Source organism: Crinia signifera, chromosome 6, assembly GCF_055691185.1.
Source record: "Crinia signifera chromosome 6, ASM5569118v1, whole genome shotgun sequence".
Classification (NCBI taxonomy): domain Eukaryota; kingdom Metazoa; phylum Chordata; class Amphibia; order Anura; family Myobatrachidae; genus Crinia; species Crinia signifera.
Window position 1 is genome coordinate 2,172,066 of NC_139222.1, and position 22,944 is coordinate 2,195,009.

The following is a 22,944-nucleotide window of genomic DNA, read 5'->3' on the forward strand; positions in this document are numbered from 1 at the left end:
CTTATACCCATCTCTACCTCCAGCATTCCAAAGTCCGATTGGGTTTCCATGATGTTTCTAGAAAAAGTGCTTGGCGATGGGTGTCAGGGTCTTCATATTACGTCGGTCCCTCTCTGCATTTCTGATGCTTGCAATATGTTCCAACATTCTCTTTTTCATGGGCCTTTTTGTTTTTCCTATGTATTGGAGGTTACATGGACATTTCAAAAGATATATTCTGCTAGCAGTGTTGCAGGCAATGTATTCCTGAAATCTCCATTCCTTATTGTACCTGTCACAATAGGAAGTGGTGGTCACCATGATCGGACATGCTTTGCAAGTTCCACATTTATATGATCCTTTTTTCAGGATCTTTGGTGTCTGGGTTTTCCCAAGATGACCATGCACCAAAATGTCATTGAGGTTGTGACTCCGTCGCCAGCTGATTTGATTATGTTCATCTATTATAGGAGCTAGATCCTTATCGGTCCTCAGGATGTCAGTATGTTTATTGAGACTAGTTTGGATCTCCTTCCATTCGCGACAAAAAGTCCCAATGAAACGTACCGTGTCTTTATTTTGGTCTTTGCCTGTCCCTTGCTTGTCTTTGTGGATAAGTAGTTGTTCCCTATTGTATTTCTCTGTTTCTTTAGCTGCTTTCTTAATTTCTCGGCTGCTATAACCCCTCTGTTTCCCAGTTGATTTGCTCTTATTTCATTGGTCTCAAATTTGGAGAAATTTCTCTTAGTTCTGAGGAATTCTACCTTGGGTAAACCTTTAATGACTGATGGGTAGTGGGAACTTTCATGATGTAACAGAGAATTTGTTGCTTTTTTCTTCCGAAAAATATCAGTAGAGATGTGACCATCGTCTTCCACTGTTAAAGTGAGATCCAGGAAAGTCATAGTTTTTTTACTCATCTCGAAGGTAAGTTTGAGGTTGAGAGAATTATCATTCAGTGAGTTTTCCCTGTGGGCTTCAGTATGCACACAATATGTGTTTTCCCTTTGAAGTAACGCCTCTGCATGTGCGTGCATATTCTGGGGTCTGTGCGGACCCCATTATGGTGCCAGTAGTTTGAAGGTAAAACAAGGCTTTGAAAGCAAAATATTCATCACAACTTCAATTATTGAGCAACAAGTCTCTTTATTATTTATTTATTTGTTTATTTACAGTTTCTTATATAGCGCAGCATATTCCGTTGCGCTTTACAATTGGAAACAACAGTGATTAAACAAACTGGGTAGATACAAACCGACATGGAGGTAGGAGGGCCCTGCTCACAAGCTTACAATCTATAGGGACAATAGGAGGGATACATAAGGATAGAATTCCATAGCATGGCAGTCCCATGAGATTACTAGACGGTCCTGGTGGGGTGCAATTAGATATGAATGCTACTGGAGGTTGTGTGGGGGTCCTGAATATGATAAGCTGCCTGAAGAGGTGTTTGGAGGCTAGAGGAGAGTCTTAATGTGCGTGGAAGGGCATTCCATAAGGTAGGTGCTGCCCAACAAAAATTCTGCAGGTCTATGTGTGTAACACTGTCACCTATACGTCTCACATAGCACCCTGGCTCCTTCTCCGAGTACCACAGACCACACAGGACACGGGATGTGGTCAGGATGCCGACACCAGAATACTGACACCTGGCGTCCGGTGCGGTAACTGGGGCAGACAGTGATTTATATAGTAGTGTGTAGTTAGTATGTAATCAGCCGCCATCCCCCTTTACCATGTGTACAGATCCCAGGTCTATGTGTGTAACACTCTCACCTATATGTCTCACACAGCACCCTGGTTCCTTCTCCGAGTACCACAGACCACACAGGACACACGGGATGTGGTCAGGATGCCGACACCAGAATACTGACACCTGGCGTCCGGTGCGGTAACTGGGGCAGACAGTGATTTATATAGTAGTGTGTAGTTAGTACGTAATCAGCCGTCATCCCCCTTTACCATGTGTACAGATCCCAGGTCTATGTGTGTAACACTGTCACCTATACGTCTCACATAGCACCCTGGTTCCTTCTCCGAGTACCACAGATCACACAGGACACGGGATGTGGTCAGGATGCCGACACCAGAATACTGACACCTGGCATCCGGTGCAGTAACTGGAGCAGTGATTTATATAGTAGTGTGTAGTTAGTATGTAATCAGCCGTCATCCCCCTTTACCATGTGTACAGATCCCAGGTCTATGTGTGTAACACTCTCACCTATACGTCTCACATAGCACCCTGGTTCCTTCTCCGAGTACCACAGACCACACAGGACACACGGGATGTGGTCAGGATGCCGACACCAGAATACTGACACCCGGCGTCCGGTGCAGTAACTGGGGCAGACAGTGATTTATATAGTAGTGTGTAGTTAGTATGTAATCAGCCGTCATCCCCCTTTACCATGTGTACAGATCCCAGGTCTATGTGTGTAACACTCTCACCTATACGTCTCACATAGCACCCTGGTTCCTTCTCCGAGTACCACAGACCACACACGACACACGGGATGTGGTCAGGATGCCGACACCAGAATACTGACACCTGGTGCGGTGACTGGGGCAGTTTGGAGAATCCCAATGGTAAAGGACCTAGGAGTACAAACTGATAATAATCTGGGGTGCAAAGCTCAGTGCCAGGGAGTAGCCAATCAGATACTAGCCTGTATAAAGGGGCATGGAAGCTAGGAACGTCAGTATATACTGAAGACGTTATGGTCTAGGGAAGGGAGCAGTGCCCAAAGTAAGGCCAACACAACTCAGTACTTAAACTGAATATAGATGTAAAGTTTAGAATCCTGGGGGAGGAGATCACATCTTGAACATACTCCTTAATGAGTCTTGTAAGAACAGGTTGGACTTGATGGACAAATATCTTTATTTTCCTATATTGAATACTCTAACTATATATGTAATATCAGTAATTACAGTCTAAATACAATATGTACAGAAGTATAACATACACTATGAGAACCGTTGGCCTGAGGAATCCCTTGGACAGAAGTTGTAGGGTTAGACACTAGTGGTAGGGCAGGATTAGGCTACAGGAGGGTTAGACACTAGTGGTAGGGCAGGATTAGGCTACAGGAGAGTTAGACACTAGTGGGAGGGCAGGATAAGGCTACAGGAGGGTTAGACACTAGTGGGAGGGCAGGATTAGGCTACAGAAGAGTTAGACAAGTGGGAGGGCAGGATTAGGCTACAGGAGGGTAGGATTAGACACTAGTGGGAGGGCAGGATTGGGCTGCAGGAGGGTTAGACACTAGTAGGAGGGCAGGATTAGGCTACAGGAGGGTTAGACACTATTGGGAGGGCAGGATTAGGCTACAGGAGGGTTAGACACTAGTGGGAGGGCAGGATTAGGCTACAGGAGGGTTAGACACTAGTAGGAGGGCATGATTAGGCTACAGGAGGGTTAGACACTAGTGGAAGGGCAGGATTAGGCTTCAGGAGGGTTAGACACTAGTGGCAGAGCAGGATTAGGCTGATGGAGGGTGGGGTTAGACACTAGTAGGAGGGCAGTATTAGGCTACAGGAGGGTAGGATTATACACTAGTGGGAGGGCAGGATTGGGCTGCAGGAGGGTTAGACACTAGTAGTAGGGCAGGATTAGGCTGCAGGAGGGTGGGGTTAGACACTAGTGGGAGGGCAGGATTAGACTGCAGCAGGGTAGAATTAGATACTAGTGGGAGGGCAGGATTAGGCTACAGGAGGGTTAGACACTAGTAGGAGGGCAGGATTAGGCTACAGGAGAGTTAGACACTAGTGGGAGGGCAGGATTAGGCTTCAGGAGGGTTAGACACTAGTGGCGGGGCAGGATTAGGCTACAGGAGGGTTAGACACTAGTAGGAGGGCAGGATTAGGTTACAGGAGAGTTAGACAAGTGGGAGGGCAGGATTAGGCTACAGGAGGGTTAGACACTAGTGGGAGGGCAGTATTAGGCTACAGGAGGGTAGGATTAGACACTAGTGGGAGGGCAGGATTGGGCTGCAGGAGGGTTAGACACTAGTAGGAGGGCAGGATTAGGCTACAGGAGGGTTAGACACTAGTGGGAGGGCAGGATTAGGCTACAGGAGGGTTAGACACTAGTGGGAGGGCAGGATTAGGCTACAGGAGGGTTAGACACTAGTAGGAGGGCATGATTAGGCTACAGGAGGGTTAGACACTAGTGGGAGGGCAGGATTAGGCTTCAGGAGGGTTAGACACTAGTGGCAGGGCAGGATTAGGCTGATGGAGGGTGGGGTTAGACACTAGTAGGAGGGCAGTATTAGGCTACAGGAGGGTAGGATTAGACACTAGTGGGAGGGCAGGATTGGGCTGCAGGAGGGTTAGACACTAGTAGGAGGGCAGGATTAGGCTGCAGCAGGGTAGAATTAGATACTAGTGGGAGGGCAGGATTAGGCTACAGGAGGGTTAGACACTAGTAGGAGGGCAGGATTGGGCTACAGGAGAGTTAGACACTAGTGGGAGGGCAGGATTAGGCTTCAGGAGGGTTAGACACTAGTGGCGGGGCAGGATTAGGCTACAGGAGGGTTAGACACTAGTAGGAGGGCAGGATTAGGTTACAGGAGAGTTAGACAAGTGGGAGGGCAGGATTAGGCTACAGGAGGGTTAGACACTAGTGGGAGGGCAGGATTAGGCTACAGGAGGGTAGGATTAGACACTAGTGGGAGGGCAGGATTGGGCTGCAGGAGGGTTAGACACTAGTGGGAGGGTAAAACACTAGTGGGAGGGCAGAATTAGGCTACAGAAGGGTTATACCCTAGTGGGAGGGTAGTATTAAACTGCAGGAAGGTTATACACTCGTGGGAGGGCAGGATTAGACTGCAGTAGAATGGAGTTAGACACTAGTGGCAGGGAAAAATTAGGCTACAGGAGGTATAGACACTAGTGGGGGGGGGGGGGGTAGGTTTGGGCTATAGGGGGATAAGGTTAGACACTAGTGGGAGGGCAAGATTAGACTGCAGGAGGGTGGGATTAGGCTACAGGAGGGTTAGATACTTGTGGGAAGGCAGGATTAGTCTGCAAGTCCGCTTTGTGGGAGGGAAGGATTAATCTACAGGAAGGTTAGACACTAGAAGGAAGGCAGGATTAGACACTAGTGAGAGGGTAAAATTCTGCTTCAGGATGGTTAAACACTAAAGGGAGGGTAGGATTTGCCTGCAGGGGGATTAAACACAATTGGAAGGCCAGGATAAGGCTGCAGGAGGGTAGGGTTAGACATTAATTGGAGGGTAGGATGAGGCTATAGGAGGGTTAGACACTTGTGGGAGGTAGGAATTCACCTGCAGGAGGGTTAGACACTAGTGGGAGGACAGGATTAGACTGCAGGAGGTTAGGGTTATGCACTAGTGGGAGGGCAGGATTAGACTGCAGAAGGGTTAGACACTAGTGGGAGGGCAGGATTAGACTGCAGGAGGGTTATGCACTAGTGGGAGCGCAGGATTAGACTGCAGAAGGGTTAGACACTAGTAGGAGGGCAGAATTAGACTGCAGGACGGTGAGGTTAGACACTAGTGGGAGGGCAGGATTAGACTGCAGGAGGGTTAGACACTAGTGGGAGGGCAGGATTAGACTGCAGGAGGGTTAGAACCTAGTGGGAGGGCAGGATTAGACTGCAGGAGGGTTAGACACTAGTGGGAGGACAGGATTAGACTGCAGGAGGGTTAGATACTATTGGGAGGGTTGTATCTCCCCCGGTTCCAGTCCGGTTACATCTCCTTCGATTCCAGCCGATTTCTATTTCTCCCCCGGTCCCAGTCCGTTTACATATCCTCTTCTTTTGGTTTAGGCGTGCATACCTCCCAACATGACCCACTCCAGGAGGACACAATGCTCTGCTCCTCTTAATGTATGAATGCCAGCACCTGTGTTGCACAGGTTCATTGATAAGAAAGATATTTGAACACAGGTGATGGCATTCATACATTAAGAAGAAAGTCCAGGAACGGAGCATTGTGTCCTCCTGGAGAGGGGATGTTGGGAGCTATATGTAATAGTCATAGAAATCCAATCTACTCCCATAGTAACTGGCATTCCATGTAGTGCATCTCACATATCATTACCAGCTGCCAGACACAGCAACGGCCGCTCTGTGCTCCTGTTGCTAGACACAGCAATGGGCGCTATGTGCTCCTGTTGCTAGACACAGCAATGGCCGCTCTCTGCTCCTGCTGCCAGACACAGCAATGGCCGCTCTCTCTCTCTCTGCTCCTGCTGCCAGACACAACAATGGCCGCTCTCTCTCTGCTCCTGCTGCCAGACACAACAATGGCAGCTCTCTCTCTCTCTGCTCCTGCTGCCAGACACAGCAATGGCCGCTCTCTGCTCCTGCTGTCAGAGACACAGCAATGGCCGCTCTCTGCTCCTGCTGCCAGACACAGCAATGGTTGTTTTGTGCTCCTGCTGCCAGACACAGCAATGGCCGCTCTCTGCTCCTCCTCCCAGAAACAGCAATGGCTGCTCTCTGCTCCTCCTACCAGAAACAGCAATGGCCGCTTTGTGCTCCTGCTGTCAGACACAGCAATGGCCACTCCCTGCTCCTGCTGCCACACACAGCAATAACCGCTCTCTGCACCTGCTGTCAGACACAGCAATGGCCGCTCTGTGCTCCTGTTGCTAGACAAAGCAATGGCCGCTCTTTGCTCCTGCTGCCAGACACAGCAATGGCCGCTCTGTGCTCCTGTTGCTAGACAAAGCAATGGCTGCTCTCTGCTCCTGCTGTCAGACACAGCAATGGCCGCTCTCTGCTCCAGCTGCCAGACACAGCAATGATCGCTTTGTGCTCCTGCTGCCAGAAACATCAATGGCCGCTTTGTGCTCCTGCTGTCAGACACAGCAATAGCCGGTCTCTGCTCCTGCTGCCAGACACAGCAATGGTCGCTTTGTGCTCCTGCTGCCAGAAACATCAATGGCCGCTTTGTGCTCCTGCTGCCAGACACAGCAATGGCCACTCCCTGCTCCTGCTGCCAGACACAGCAATGGCCGCTCTCTGCACTTGCTATCAGACACAGCAATGGCCACTCTGTGCTCCTGTTGCTAGACAAAGCAATGGCCGCTCTCTGCTTCTGCTGCCAGAAACAGCAATGGCCGCTCTGTGCTCCTGCTGCCTTGTGGGACAGTGGAGTGAAAGACAAGGGCAGGGCTCACACCTGACGTCACTTCACGCTACTGCTGATCTGGTCGGAGGAGGGGAGGGGCCAGACACCAGGAAGCAGCCTGCACCAATCACAGCCAACTTCCGGCCTGTGCGTTCCACATTATTTCCCCCTAATGCATCTGCTGCAGCCTCGTTATCCGTCGATCAGGTAATACAGGAGGAGCAGCCTGTGGTGTCCTGATATTATTATACAGGGGGAGCAGCCTGTGGTGTCCTGTAATTATTATTATTATACAGGGGGAGCAGCCTGTGGTGTCCTGTTATTATTATACAGGGGGAGCAGCCTGTGGTGTCCTGTAATTATTATTATACATGGGAAGCAGCCTGTGGTGTCCTGTAATTATTATTATTATTATTATACAGGGGGAGCAGGCTGTGGTGTCCTGTTATTATTATTATACAGGAGGAGCAGACTGTGGTGTCCTGTATTTTTATACATGAGGAGCAGCCTGTGGTGTCCTGATATTATTATACAGAGGGAGCATCCGGTGGTGTCCTGTTATTATTATTATTATTATTATTATTATTATTATACAGGGGGAGCAGCCTGTGGTGTCCTGATATTATTATTATTATACAGGGGGAGCAGCTTGTGGTGTCCTGTTATTATTATACAGGGGGAGCAGCCTGTGGTGTCCTGTTATTATTATTATTATTATACAGGGGGAGCAGCCTTGGGTGTACTGTTATTATTATACAGGGGGAGCAGCCTGTGGTGCCCGGTTATTATTATACAGGGGGAGCATCCGGTGGTGTCGTGTTATTATTATACAGGGGAGCAGCCTGTGGTGTCCTGTTATTATTATACAGGAGGAGCAGCCTGTGGTGTCCTGTTATTATACAGGAGGAGCAGCCTGTGGTGTCCTGTTATTATTATACAGGAGGAGCAGCCTGTGGTGTCCTGTTATTATTATACAGGAGGAGCAGCCTGTGGTGTCCTGTTATTATTATACAGGAGGAGCAGCCTGTGGTGTCCTGTTATTATTTTACAGGAGGAGCAGCCTGTGGTGTCCTGTTATTATTATACAGGAGGAGCAGCCTGTGGTGTCCTGTATTATTATTATACAGGAGGAGCATCCGGTGGTGTCCTGTTATTATTATACAGGAGGAGCAGCCTTTGGTGTCCTGTATTATTATTATTATACAGGGGGAGCAGCCTGTGGTGTCCTGATATTATTATTATTATTATACAGGGGGAGCAGCCTGTGGTGTCCTGTAATTATTATTATTATTATTATTATTATTATTATTATTATTATTATTATTATACAGGGGGAGCAGCCTGTGGTGGCCTGTTATTATTATTATTATTATACAGGGGTAGCAGCCTGTGGTGGCCTGTTATTATTATTATACAGGGGGAGCAGCCTGTGGTGTCCGGTTATTATTATACAGGGGGAGCAGCCTGTGGTGTCCTGTTATTATTATACAGGGGGAGCATCCGGTGGTGTCCTGTTATTATTATACAGGGGAGCAGCCTGTGGTGTCCTGTTATTATTATACAGGAGGAGCAGCCTGTGGTGTCCTGTTATTATTATACAGGAGGAGCAGCCTGTGGTGTCCTGTTATTATTATACAGGAGGAGCAGCCTGTGGTGTCCTGTTATTATTATACAGGGGGAGCATCCGGTGGTGTCCTGTTATTATTATACAGGGGGAGCATCCGGTGGTGTCCTGTTATTATTATACAGGGGAGCAGCCTGTGGTGTCCTGTTATTATTATACAGGGGAGCAGCCTGTGGTGTCCTGTTATTATTATACAGGAGGAGCAGCCTGTGGTGTCCTGTTATTATTATACAGGAGGAGCAGCCTGTGGTGTCCTGTTATTATTATACAGGAGGAGCAGCCTGTGGTGTCCTGTTATTATTATACAGGAGGAGCAGCCTGTGGTGTCCTGTTATTATTATACAGGAGGAGCAGCCTGTGGTGTCCTGTTATTATTATACAGGAGGAGGAGCCTGTGGTGTCCTGTTATTATTATACAGGAGGAGCAGCCTGTGGTGTCCTGTTATTATTATACAGGAGGAGGAGCCTGTGGTGTCCTGTTATTATTATACAGGAGGAGCAGCCTGTGGTGTCCGGTTATTATTATACAGGGGGAGCATCCGGTGGTGTTGTGTTATTATTATACAGGGGAGCAGCCTGTGGTGTCCTGTTATTATTATACAGGGGAGCAGCCTGTGGTGTCCTGTTATTATTATACAGGAGGAGCAGCCTGTGGTGTCCTGTTATTATTATACAGGAGGAGCAGCCTGTGGTGTCCTGTTATTATTATACAGGAGGAGCAGCCTGTGGTGTCCTGTATTATTATACAGGAGGAGCAGCCTGTGGTGTCCTGTATTATTATTATACAGGAGGAGCATCCGGTGGTGTCCTGTTATTATTATACAGGAGGAGCAGCCTTTGGTGTCCTGTATTATTATACAGTGGGAGCAGCCTGTGGTGTCCTGATATTATTATTATTATTATACAGGGGGAGCAGCCTGTGGTGTCCTGTAATTATTATTATTATTATTATTATTATTATTATACAGGGGGAGCAGCCTGTGGTGGCCTGTTATTATTATTATACAGGGGGAGCAGCCTGTGGTGTCCGGTTATTATTATACAGGGGGAGCAGCCTGTGGTGTCCTGTTATTATTATACAGGGGGAGCATCCGGTGGTGTCCTGTTATTATTATACAGGGGAGCAGCCTGTGGTGTCCTGTTATTATTATACAGGAGGAGCAGCCTGTGGTGTCCTGTTATTATTATACAGGAGGAGCAGCCTGTGGTGTCCTGTTATTATTATACAGGAGGAGCAGCCTGTGGTGTCCTGTTATTATTATACAGGGGGAGCATCCGGTGGTGTCCTGTTATTATTATACAGGGGGAGCATCCGGTGGTGTCCTGTTATTATTATACAGGGGAGCAGCCTGTGGTGTCCTGTTATTATTATACAGGGGAGCAGCCTGTGGTGTCCTGTTATTATTATACAGGAGGAGCAGCCTGTGGTGTCCTGTTATTATTATACAGGAGGAGCAGCCTGTGGTGTCCTGTTATTATTATACAGGAGGAGCAGCCTGTGGTGTCCTGTTATTATTATACAGGAGGAGCAGCCTGTGGTGTCCTGTTATTATTATACAGGAGGAGCAGCCTGTGGTGTCCTGTTATTATTATACAGGAGGAGGAGCCTGTGGTGTCCTGTTATTATTATACAGGAGGAGCAGCCTGTGGTGTCCTGTTATTATTATACAGGAGGAGGAGCCTGTGGTGTCCTGTTATTATTATACAGGAGGAGGAGCCTGTGGTGTCCTGTTATTATTATACAGGAGGAGGAGCCTGTGGTGTCCTGTTATTATTATACAGGAGGAGCAGCCTGTGGTGTCCTGTTATTATTATACAGGAGGAGCAGCCTGTGGTGTCCTGTTATTATTATACAGGAGGAGCAGCCTGTGGTGTCCTGTTATTATTATACAGGAGGAGCAGCCTGTGGTGTCCTTTTATTATTATACAGGAGGAGCAGCCTGTGGTGTCCTGTTATTATTATACAGAAGGAGCAGCCTGTGGTGTCCTGTATTATTATACAGGAGGAGCAGCCTGTTTTGTCCTGTATTATTATTATACAGGAGGAGCATCCGGTGGTGTCCTGTTATTATTATACAGGAGGAGCAGCCTTTGGTGTCCTGTATTATTATACAGGGGGAGCAGCCTGTGGTGTCCTGATATTATTATTATTATTATTATTATTATTATTATTATTATTATACAGGGGGAGCAGCCTGTGGTGTCCTGCTATTATTATACAGGGGAGCAGCCTGTGGTGTCCTGTTATTATTATACAGGAGGAGCAGCCTTTAGTGTCCTGAATTATTATACAGGGGGAGCCGCCTGTGGTGTCCTGTTGTTGTTGTTGTTGTTGTTATTATTATACAGTAGGAGCAGCCTGTGGTGTCCATTATTATTATTATACCATAGGAGCAGCCTGTGATTTTTATACAGGAGGAGCAGCCTGTGGTGTCCATTATTATTATTATTATACCTTAGGAGCAGCCTGTGATTAATATACAGGAGGAGCAGCCTGTGGTTTCCTGTATTATTATTATTATTATACAGTAGGAGCAGCCTGTGGTGTCCTGTTATATTTATACAGGAGGGCAGCCTGTGGTGTACTGTTATTATTATACAGGAGGAGCAGCCTGTAGTGTCCTGTTATTATTATACAGGAGGAGCAGCCTGTGGTGTCCTGTGATTATTATACAGTAGGAGCAGCCTTTGGTGTCCTGTTATATTTATACAGGAGGGCAGCCTGTAGTGTCCTGTTATTATTATACAGTAGGAGCAGCCTGTGGTGTCATGTGATTATTATACAGTAGGAGCAGCCTGTGGTGTCCTGTGATTATTATACAGGAGGAGCAGCCTGTGGTGTCCTGTTATTATTATACAGAAGGAGCAGCCTGTGGTGTCCAGTTATTATTATACAGGGTGAGCAGCCTGTGGTGTCCTTTTGTTGTTGTTATTATTAAACAGGATGAGCAGCCTGTGGTGTCCTGTTGTTGTTATTATTATTATTATTATTATTATTATACAGGAGGAGGAGCCTTTGGTGTCCTGTATTATTATTATTATTATTATTATACAGGAGGAGCAGCCTGCATTTTCCTGTAATTATTATTACACTGGGAGAGCAGCCTGTGGTGCCCTATTATTATTATTATTATACAGGGGGAGCAGACTGTGGTGTATTGTTGTTATTATTATACAAGTGGAGTAGCCTGGGGTGTCTTGTTGCTTTTATACAGGGGGCGCAGCCTGTGGTGTCCTGCTATTTTTATACAGGGGGAGCAGCCTGTGGTGTCCTGTTATTATTATACAGGGGGAGCAGCCTGTGGTGTCCTGGTATTATACAGGGGGAGCAGCCAGTGCTGTCCTGATATTATTTTTATACATGGTGAGCAGACTGTAGTTTCCTGTTGTTGTTGTTGTTGTTGTTATTATGCAGGAGGAGCAGCCTGTGGTGTCCTGTGGTTATTATAAAGGGGGAGTAGACTGTGGTGTCCTGTTGTTGTTATACAGTGGGAGGGGCCTGTGGTGTCCTTTTTATTATTAGTATTTTTCGGAGGGAACAGCCTGTGGTGTCTTGTTGTTATTATTAATATACAGGAGGAGCAACCTTTGGTGTCCTGGCTATGAGTTGTGCGGTGTAACCTATTAGCAATACAGCATTGTGTGACAGTCACTGGGGCGTCTGATGTGTGACCAGGGCTGTGTGACATGGGGGATAGAGGAGGACTCAGTGCTTCATATCTATGTTACATGTGTGCTCTGTGCTGTGTATTATAATTATTATACTTACTCCTAGACCACTGAGCTGTGAGGATCCAGAGAGTTTACTACACGTCACGTGAGGATGAGACGCGTCACTGATTCCCTGAGGATGGAGAAGGACGGGAGTCACATGTCTGAGAGGATACTAAGTCTCACCCTGGAGATCATCTACCTGCTGACCGGGGAGGTGACAGTGACATCACTTATATCTATAGTAATAATACAGGGAGGTGACAGTGACATCACTTATATGTATAGTAATAATACAGGGACGTGACCGGGGAGGTGACAGTGACATCACTTATATCTGATAGTAATAATACAGGGACGTGACAGTGACATCACTTATATCTATAGTAATAATACAGGGAGGTGGCAGTGATATCACTTATATCTATAGTAATAATACAGGGATGTGACAGTGACATCACTTATATCTGTAGTAGTAATACAGGGACTTGACCGGGGAGGTGACAGTGACATCACTTATATCTATAGTAATAATATAGGGACGTGACAGTGAAATTACTTATATCTATAGTAATAATACAGGGACGTGACAGTGACATCACTTATATGTATAGTAATAATACAGGGAGGTGACAGTGACATCACTTATATCTACAGTAATAATACAGGGACGTGACCGAGGAGGTGACAGTGACATCACTAATATCTATAGTAATAATACAGGGACGTGACCGGGGAGGTTACAGTGACATCACTTATATCTATAGTAATAATACAGGGACATGACCGGGGAGGTGACATCACTTATATCTATAGTAATAATACAGGGACGTGACCTGGGAGGTGACAGTGACATCACTTATATCTATAGTAATAATACAGGGAGGTGACAGTGACATCACGTATATCTATAGTAATAATACAGGGACGTGACCTGGGAGGTGACAGTGACATCACTTATATCTATAGTAATAATACAGGGATGTGACAGTGACATCACTTATATCTATAGTAATAATACAGGGACGTGACCAGGGAGGTGACATCACTTATATCTATAGTAATAATACAGGGACGTGACCGGGGAGGTGACCGTGATATCACATATATATATAGTAATAACACAAGGACGTGACCGGGGAGGTGACAGTGACATCACTTATACCTATAATAATAATACAGGGACGTGACCGGGGAGGTGACAGTGACATCACTTATATCTACAGTAATAATACAGGGAGGTGACCGCGGAGGTGACATCACTTATATCTATAGTAATAATACAGGGACGTGACCGGGGACGTGACAGTGACATCAATTATATATATATATAGTAAAAATACAGGGACGTGACCGGGGAGGTGACAGTGACATCACTTATACCTATAGTAATAATACAGGGATGTGACCGGGGAAGTGACAGTGACATCACTTATATCTATAGTAATAATCCAGGGACGTGACCGGGGAGGTGACAGTGACATCACTTATATCTATAGTAATAATACAGGGATGTGACCGGGGAAGTGACGGTGACATCACTTAGATCTATAGTAATGATACAGGGAGGTGACAGTGACATCACTTATATCTATAGTAATAATACAGGGACGTGACCGGGGAAGTGACAGTGACATCACTTATATCTATAGTAATAATCCAGGGACGTGACCGGGGAGGTGACAGTGACATCACTTATATCTATAGTAATAATACAGGGATGTGACCGGGGAAGTGACGGTGACATCACTTAGATCTATAGTAATGATACAGGGAGGTGACAGTGACATCACTTACATTTATAGTGATAATACAGGGATGTGACCTAGGAGGTGACAGTGACATCACTTATATCTATAGTAATAATCCAGGGACGTGACCGGGGAGGTGACGGTGACATCACTTATATCTATAGTAATAATACAGGGACGTGACCAGGGAGGTGACGGTGACATCACTTCTATCTATAGTAATAATACAGGGACGTGACCGGGGAGGTAATGGTGACATCACTTATATCTATAGTAATAATACAGGGATGTGACCGGGGAGGTGACAGTGACATCACTTATATCTATAGTAGTAATACAGGGACGTGACCGGGGAGGTGACAGTGACATCACTTATATCTATAGTAATAATACAGGGAAGTGACCGGGGAGGTGACGGTGACATCACTTATATCTATAGTAATAATACAGGGACGTGACCGGGGAGGTGACAGTGACATCACTTATATCTATAGTAATAATACAGGGATGTGACCGGGGAGGTGACAGTGACATCACTTATATCTATAGTAATAATACAGGGATGTGACCGGGGAGGTGACAGTGACATCACTTATATCTATAGTAATAATACAGGGATGTGACCGGGGAGGTGACAGTGACATCACATATCTATAGTAATTATACAGGTAGGTGACCGGGGAGGTGAGGAGTAATTGGGATTGTATATAATGATATTTGGTGTCTCCCCCAATACACAGGATTACACAGTAGTGAAGAAGACACCCGGTGAGTGTGAGACACCCAGCAGCCGTCCCCGTGTGTCAGGAGGACTGGGCAGGACCCAGAGCCCCATCACGGTGCCTCCACCTCACTCACTGATACATGAGAGGCACAATGACCAGAAGATCCTGGAACTCACCAACAAGATCATTCAGCTGCTGACCGGAGAGGTGACTGCTGGGAATGGGACGTTATACAGTAACACAGGGGGATGTGACCGGAGAGGTGACTGCTGGGAATGGGACGTTATACAGTAACACTGGGGGATGTGACCGGAGAGGTGACTGCTGGGAATGGGGCGTTATACAGTAACATCGGGGGATGTGACCGGAGACGTGACTGCTGGGAATGGGACGTTACACCGTAACACCGGGGATGTGACCGGAGAGGTGACTGCTGGGAATGGGACGTTATACAGTAACACCGGGGGATGTGACCGGAGAGGTGACTGCTGGGAATGGGACGTTATACAGTAACACCGGGGATGTGACCGGAGAGGTGACTGCTGGGAATGGGATGTTATACAGTAACACCGGAGATGTGACAGAAAGAGGTGACTGCTGGGAATTGGACGTTATACAGTAACACCGGGGGATGTGACCGGAGAGGTGACTGCTGGGAATGGGACGTTATACAGTAACACCGGGGGATGTGACCGGAGAGGTGACTGCTGGGAATGGGGCGTTATACAGTAACACCGGGGGATGTGACCGGAGAGGTGACTGCTGGGAATGGGATGTTATACAGTCACACCGGGGGAATGTGACTGGAGAGGTGACTGCTGCGAATGGGACGTTATACGGTAACACCCGGGGATGTGACCGAAGAGGAGACTGCTGGGAATGGGACGTTATACGGTAACACCGGGGGATGTGACTGGAGAGGTGTCTGCTGGGAATGGGACTTTATACGGTATCATCGGGGGATGTGACCGGAGAGGTGACTGGTGGGAATGGTACATTATACGGTAACACCGGGGGATGTGACAGTAGAGGTGACAGCTGGGAATGGAACGTTATACGGTAACACCGGGGGATGTGACCGGAGAGGTGACTGCTGGGAATGGGGCGTTATACAGTAACACCGGGGGATGTGACCGGAGAGGTGACTGCTGGGAATGGGATGTTATACAGTCACACCGGGGGAATGTGACTGGAGAGGTGACTGCTGCGAATGGGACGTTATACGGTAACACCCGGGGATGTGACCGAAGAGGAGACTGCTGGGAATGGGACGTTATACGGTAACACCGGGGGATGTGACTGGAGAGGTGTCTGCTGGGAATGGGACGTTATACAGTAACACCCGGGGATGGGACCGGAGAGGTGACTGCTGGGAATGGGACGTTATACAGTAACACCGGGGGATGGGACCGTAGAGGTGACTGCTGCGAATGGGACGTTATACAGTAATACCGGGGGATGTGACCGGTGAGGTGACTGCTGGGAATGGGACGTTATAGAGTAACACGGTGGGAGGTGACCGGAGAGGTGACTGCTGGGAATGGGACGTTATACAGTAACACCGGGGGATGTGACCAGAGAGGTGACTGCTGGGAATGGGACGTTATACAGTAACACCAGGGGATGTGACCGGAGAGGTGACTGCTGCGAATGGGACGTTATACAGTAACACCGGGGGATGTGACCGGAGAGGTGACTGCTGGGAATGGGACGTTATACAGTAACACCGGGGGATGTGACCGTAGAGGTGACTGCTGGGAATGGGACGTTATACAGTAACACCGGGGGATGTGACCGGAGCGGTGACTGCGGGGAATGGGACGTTATACAGTAACACCGGGGGATGTGACCGGAGCGGTGACTGCGGGGAATGGGACGTTATACAGTAACACCGGGGGATGTGACCGGAGAGGTGACTGCTGGGAATGGGACGTTATACAGTGATACAGGGAGATGTGACCGGAGAGGTGACTGCTGGGAATGGGACGTTATACAGTAACACCGGGGGATGTGACCGGAGAGGTGACTGCTGGGAATGGGACATTATACAGTAACACTGGGATGTGACTGGAGAGGTGACTGCTGGGAATGGGAAGTTATACAGTAACACCGGGGGATGTGACCGGAGAGGTGACTGCTGGGAATGGGACGTTATACAGTAACACCGGGGGATGTGACCGGAGAGGTGACTGCTGGGAATGGGACGTTATACAGTAACACCGGGGATGTGACCGGAGAGGTGACTGCTGGGAATGGGACGTTATACAGTAACACTGGGGGATGTGACCGGAGAGGTGACTGCTGGGAATGGGACGTTATACAGTAACACCAGGGATGTGACCGGAGAGATGACTGCTGGGAAACGGGACGTTATACAGTAACACCGGGGGATGTGACCAGAGAGGTGACTGCTGGGAATGGGACGTTATACAGTAACATCGGGGGATGTGACCGGAGTGGCGACTGCTGGGAATGGGACGTTATGCAGTAACACCGGGGGATGTGACAGGAGAGGTGACTGCTGGGAATGGGAAGTTATACAGTAATACAGGGAGATGTGACCGGAGAGGTGACTGCTGAGAATGGGACGTTATACAGTAACACTGGGGGATGTGACCGGAGAGGTGACTGCTGGGAATGGGACGTTATACAGTAACACCAGGGATGTGACCGGAGAGATGACTGCTGGGAAACGGGACGTTATACAGTAACACCGGGGGATGTGACCAGAGAGGTGACTGCTGGGAATGGGACATTATACAGTAACACCGGGGGATGTGACCGGAGAGGTGACTGCTGGGAATGGGACGTTATACAGTAACACCAGGGATGTGACCGGAGAGATGACTGCTGGGAATGGGACGTTATACAGTAACACCGGGGGGATGTGACCGGAGAGGTGACTGCTTGGAATGGGACGTTATACAGTAACACCGGGGGATGTGACCGGAGAGGTGACTGCTGGGAATGGGACGTTATACAGTAACACCGGGGGGATGTGACCGGAGAGGTGACTGCTGGGAATGGGATGTTATACAGTAACACCGGGGGATGTGACCGGAGAGGTGACTGCTGGGAATGGGACGTTATACAGTAACACCGGGGGATGTGACCGGAGAGGTGACTGCTGGGAATGGGGCGTTATACAGTAACACCGGGGGATGTGACCGGAGAGGTGACTGCCGGGAATTGGACGTTATACAGTAACACCGGGAGATGTGACCGGAGAGGTGACTGCTGGGAATGGGACGTTATACAGTAACACCGGGGGATGTGACCGGAGAGGTGACTGCTGGGAATGAGGCGTTATACAGTAACACCGGGGGGATGTGACCGGAGAGGTGACTGCCGGGAATTGGACGTTATACAGTAACACCGGGGGATGTGATCGGAGAGGTGACTGCTGGGAATGGGATGTTATACAGTAACACCGGGGATGTGACCGGAGAGGTGACTGCTGGGAATGGGACGTTATACAGTAACACCGGGGGGATGTGACTGGAGAGGTGACTGCTGGGAATGGGACGTTATACAGTAACACCGGGGGATGTGACCGGAGAGGTGACTGCTGGGAATGGGACGTTATACAGTAACACCGGGGGATGTGACCGGAGAGGTGACTGCTGGGAATGGGACGTTATACAGTAACACCAGGGGATGTGACCGGAGAGGTGACTGCTGGGAATGGGACGTTATACAGTAACACCGGGGGATGTGACCGGAGAGGTGACTGCTGGGAATGGGACGTTATACAGTAACACCGGGGGATGTGACCGGAGAGGTGACTGCTGGGAATGGGATGTTATACAGTAACACCGGGGGATGTGACCGGAGAGGTGACTGCTGGGAATGGGACGTTATACAGTAACACCGGGGGATGTGACAGGAGAGGTGACTGCTGGGAATGGGACGTTATACAGTAACACCGGGGGATGTGACCGGAGAGGTGACTGCTGGGAATGGGACGTTATACAGTAACATCGGGGGATGTGACAGGAGAGGTGACTGCTGGGAATGGGACGTTATACAGTAACACCAGGGGATGTGACCGGAGAGGTGACTGCTGGGAATGGGACGTTATACAGTAACACCGGGGGATGTGACCGGAGAGGTGACTGCTGGGAATGGGACGTTATACAGTAACACCGGGGGATGTGACCGGAGAAGTGACTGCTGGGAATGGGACGTTATACAGTAACACCGGGGAATGTGACCGGAGAGGTGACTGCTGGGAATGGGATGTTATACAGTAACACCGGGGATGTGACCGGAGAGGTGACTGCTGGGAATGGGACGTTATACAGTAACACCGGGGGGATGTGACTGGAGAGGTGACTGCTGGGAATGGGACGTTATACAGTAACACCGGGGGATGTGACCGGAGAGGTGACTGCTGGGAATGGGACGTTATACAGTAACACCGGGGGATGTGACCGGAGAGGTGACTGCTGGGAATGGGACGTTATACAGTAACACCGGGGGATGTGACCGGAGAGGTGACTGCTGGGAATGGGATGTTATACAGTAACACCGGGGGATGTGACCGGAGAGGTGACTGCTGGGAATGGGGCATTGTACAGTAACACCGGGGGATGTGACCGGAGAGGTGACTGCTGGGAATGGGACGTTATATAGTAACACCGGGGATGTGACCGGAGAGGTGACTGCTGGGAATGGGACGTTATACAGTAACACCGGGGGATGTGACTGGAGAGGTGACTGCTGGGAATGGGACGTTATACAGTAACACCGGGGGATGTGACCGGAGAGGTGACTGCTGGGAATGGGACGTTATACAGTAATACAGAGTGAATGGTCAATGAATATACCAAGAACCTTTATTATTGATTTAATAATATGTAGTGTGCATCTGCACCATGTGTTTTTCTTTGTAGAACTACAAGTCCCAGCATGAAAGCACCTCATGTAAATCGGGTGTGCAATCTAAGATCCCCCCTCCCCCCCCCCCCCCCCCCCCCCCCCACACACACACACACACACACACAATTTCACTCTCGCCCTCTGCAGAAATGAATCTTCCAGAGATGGGACGTCACCCTGAACATCTCCAGTCTCAGACACTGTCTCTCACCCCAGTGATAAGAGCTTCACTACAGGGCCGGATTATAATGGGGGCACAAGGGGTCAGTGCCCCTGGGCCCCCTTTTTTTTTATTTTTTTAGCTAAAGGTTTTGTGCATGGGAGTGGGGTAGTGCTGCAGCTTCACCTATCTGCCAATATGACAATGACTAATGGTACTGATCATCGGGAGCCAAGTGTGCAGTGCATTACTGGGAGTTGACTAAGTCCCATGACACTTTGCACCAGAGGGCAGAGGCTGAGACGTTTGTGCTGAGCTCTGATTGGTGGAGCTCATTACATGCTTCTTAGGCCCATGGATAACAGCAGCAGCAGCCTTGTCATGGGAGGGTTTCTAATCAGGTGGCAGCACTGGGACTGTGAGGGTCTCCTACAGAGTAAGGTGCAGAGGGACAAACACAGGCTTTTCATGTGGTATGTATGTATGTATGTATGCATGCGTGTGTGTGTATGTATGTATGTATGTATATATGTGTATATATATATATATATATATATATATATATATATATATATATATATATATATATATATATATATATATATATATATATATATATATATATATATATATATATATACAAATACAGGGACTCAACACTCTCCATAATGAACTAACTCACCTTAGTATACAATTAATCAAATAAATAATGGGGTTTTAGTTCATGAATTGATCAATGCATTTAAGCTTGCAGCCCATCGCCAAGGTGTGTATATATGTGTGTATATATGTGGGTTAATTTTTATTAACCTCTGTTACTGTGATCATAGCTTTCTCTTTCACCCCAGATGAGCTCATTTATCTGTAATCTGTCACAGCTGCCCCTTTAATTCTAAGTCAGGTGTTGTGTTAGGTGACTGCCTCATCTTTAAAAGCCATAAGGCACTTGGCAGGTGAGCTTTAAACCAGGAAAAAACACATGTCCACTTTAGCTATGATGTGTCAGCAGTTGGCAGGCTCTTGAGAGACTATTGTTAGTGTAGGACTTGCAGTGAAATGGGGTCCCTTGGCGATGGGCTGCAAGCTTAAATGCATTGATCAATTCATGAACTAAAACCCCATTATTTATTTGATTAATTGTATACTAAGGTGAGTTAGTTCATTATGGAGAGTGTTGAGTCCCTGTATTTGTATTTATTAGAGCATGTGGTCACAGGCCACTTTCACCCCAACCTGGGAATGGCGAGTGCTGTTTGCACCCCATTCGCAGGGATGGCGAGTGTTGTGGTACTCTGTATGCGTGTGTGTGTATATATGTATGTATGTATGTGTATATATGTGTGTGTGTGTATGTATGTATGTATATATATATATATATATATATATATATATATATATATATATATATATATATATATATATATATATATATCCCCTGAAGTTACCCATTGACCAAGTTTATACTGCCTTTACACTGTGTTTTGACAGTGTAATATTCCCCCATACAGTTTGCGGCTAGTAATGACAAGTGCAAGGGGGCCACCCTGTCTAAAGTGCCCCGGGCCCCCTGAAGGCTTAATCTGGCACTGCTTCACTATCATGGTGGTTGGACGAGACACATCTCACTGTGGGACGTCCCTTTTGGTTCTTCTCACTACATAAGCCAGTCTGCGGGACTGGGACACTGTATTCGAATCCCGGCCCTTACATAGAACATAGACTCATGCTGTCCGTCAATGTCTTGGAGGTGAGACCCGTATACAACGCTCTGCAGGTGGCTCCGGGTCTACCACAAGGCAGAGATAACTGGAGAATGTATATTATATGTATGAGCTGTCTCCCTCGTGCAGCTGCTTGGTCACAGGGGTAGTCACTCCCTGTTGGGGCTGTCACTGGGACAGGTGGCACACAAAGGAAACAAGAAGCGGCGCTGGGACTACAATGAAGGAATACACAGACTCCATTCATGTTATATCGGTTCCTTTATATAAGAAAATGTGAAAACATTGACATATACATATAAAAGGACCGGTACAGCTCAGATACGAGATGACACCTAGGGCAGTGGTGGGATTCAGAAAAACAGGTTCTATGTCCTAATGCCTATTACACATTGTGCTACACACCGTGATGCCCGTTACACATCATGCCACATATCGTGATGCCCGTTACACATCATGCCACACACAGTAATGCCCATTACACATAAAGCCACGCGCCGTAATGCCCATTACACATTGTGCTACACACCGTGATGCCCATTACACATCATGCCACACACAGTAATGCCCATTACACATAAAGCCACGCGCTGTAATGCCAATTACACATTGTGCTACACACCGTGATGCCCGTTACACATCATGCCACACACAGTAATGCCCATTACACATTGTGCTATACACCGTGATGCCCGTTAAACATCATGCCACACACCGTGATGCCCGTTACACATCATGCCACACACAGTAATGCCCATCACTCACAGGCAAAGCAGGGATACAGCTGAACCCGCTGTGCCTGATGGGTAAATAATGCGTCATATGCAGTAACCCTTTACGTTCAAACTATCTGAAATGTTTATTCAATATGATTTCCCACAAGGCTCCGCTGGAAGTCTTATACAGTACATTGTCCGCTATTGGACGAGGCGATTGGAGGGCTGCTGAATGACCTGTAAATGGTTCCTAATGAGGGCCACACATGGCTATAAAACTCACATATCATCATTAGAAAAGATGACGGGACAGAAGCTAGGGAGAAGTTTAGCAATGGCCGGTTATGGAACAGAATCCCCGTCTCAGGATTAGGCAGCACCTGCTCTACGGACTCAGGAAGGGCAGAAATGATCTTGAGATGAATGCAGTAGTCTGTGGGGTCACTAAGAATTACTGACATGAGGCATTTTGTGCCGCGGAGATACTTGGCTCTCTCTGGCTCCAATGCTGTTGTAATGATGCCAGAATATTCGGGAGTATTACTTCTCAGCCACAACAGACTTCTACAT

At 47.8% G+C, this 22,944-nt stretch overlaps 3 protein-coding genes across 3 annotated transcripts in view; 1 reads left to right on the forward strand and 2 right to left on the reverse strand.

The window, feature by feature from the left end:
* The window catches only part of LOC146009797 (uncharacterized), a 928,908-nt gene that overhangs the window by 371,976 nt on the left and 533,988 nt on the right, over positions 1-22,944 (reverse strand). The window lies entirely within an intron of this gene.
* Positions 1-22,944, reverse strand: part of LOC146009834 (uncharacterized) — a 547,900-nt gene that overhangs the window by 238,958 nt on the left and 285,998 nt on the right. The window lies entirely within an intron of this gene.
* Positions 1-22,944, forward strand: part of LOC146007348 (uncharacterized) — a 55,449-nt gene that overhangs the window by 14,526 nt on the left and 17,979 nt on the right. The window contains exon 4 of the mRNA XM_083145697.1: positions 14,912-15,103. Within this exon, the coding sequence (XP_083001823.1) occupies positions 14,912-15,103 (192 nt within the window). The remainder of the gene's footprint in view (positions 1-14,911; positions 15,104-22,944) is intronic.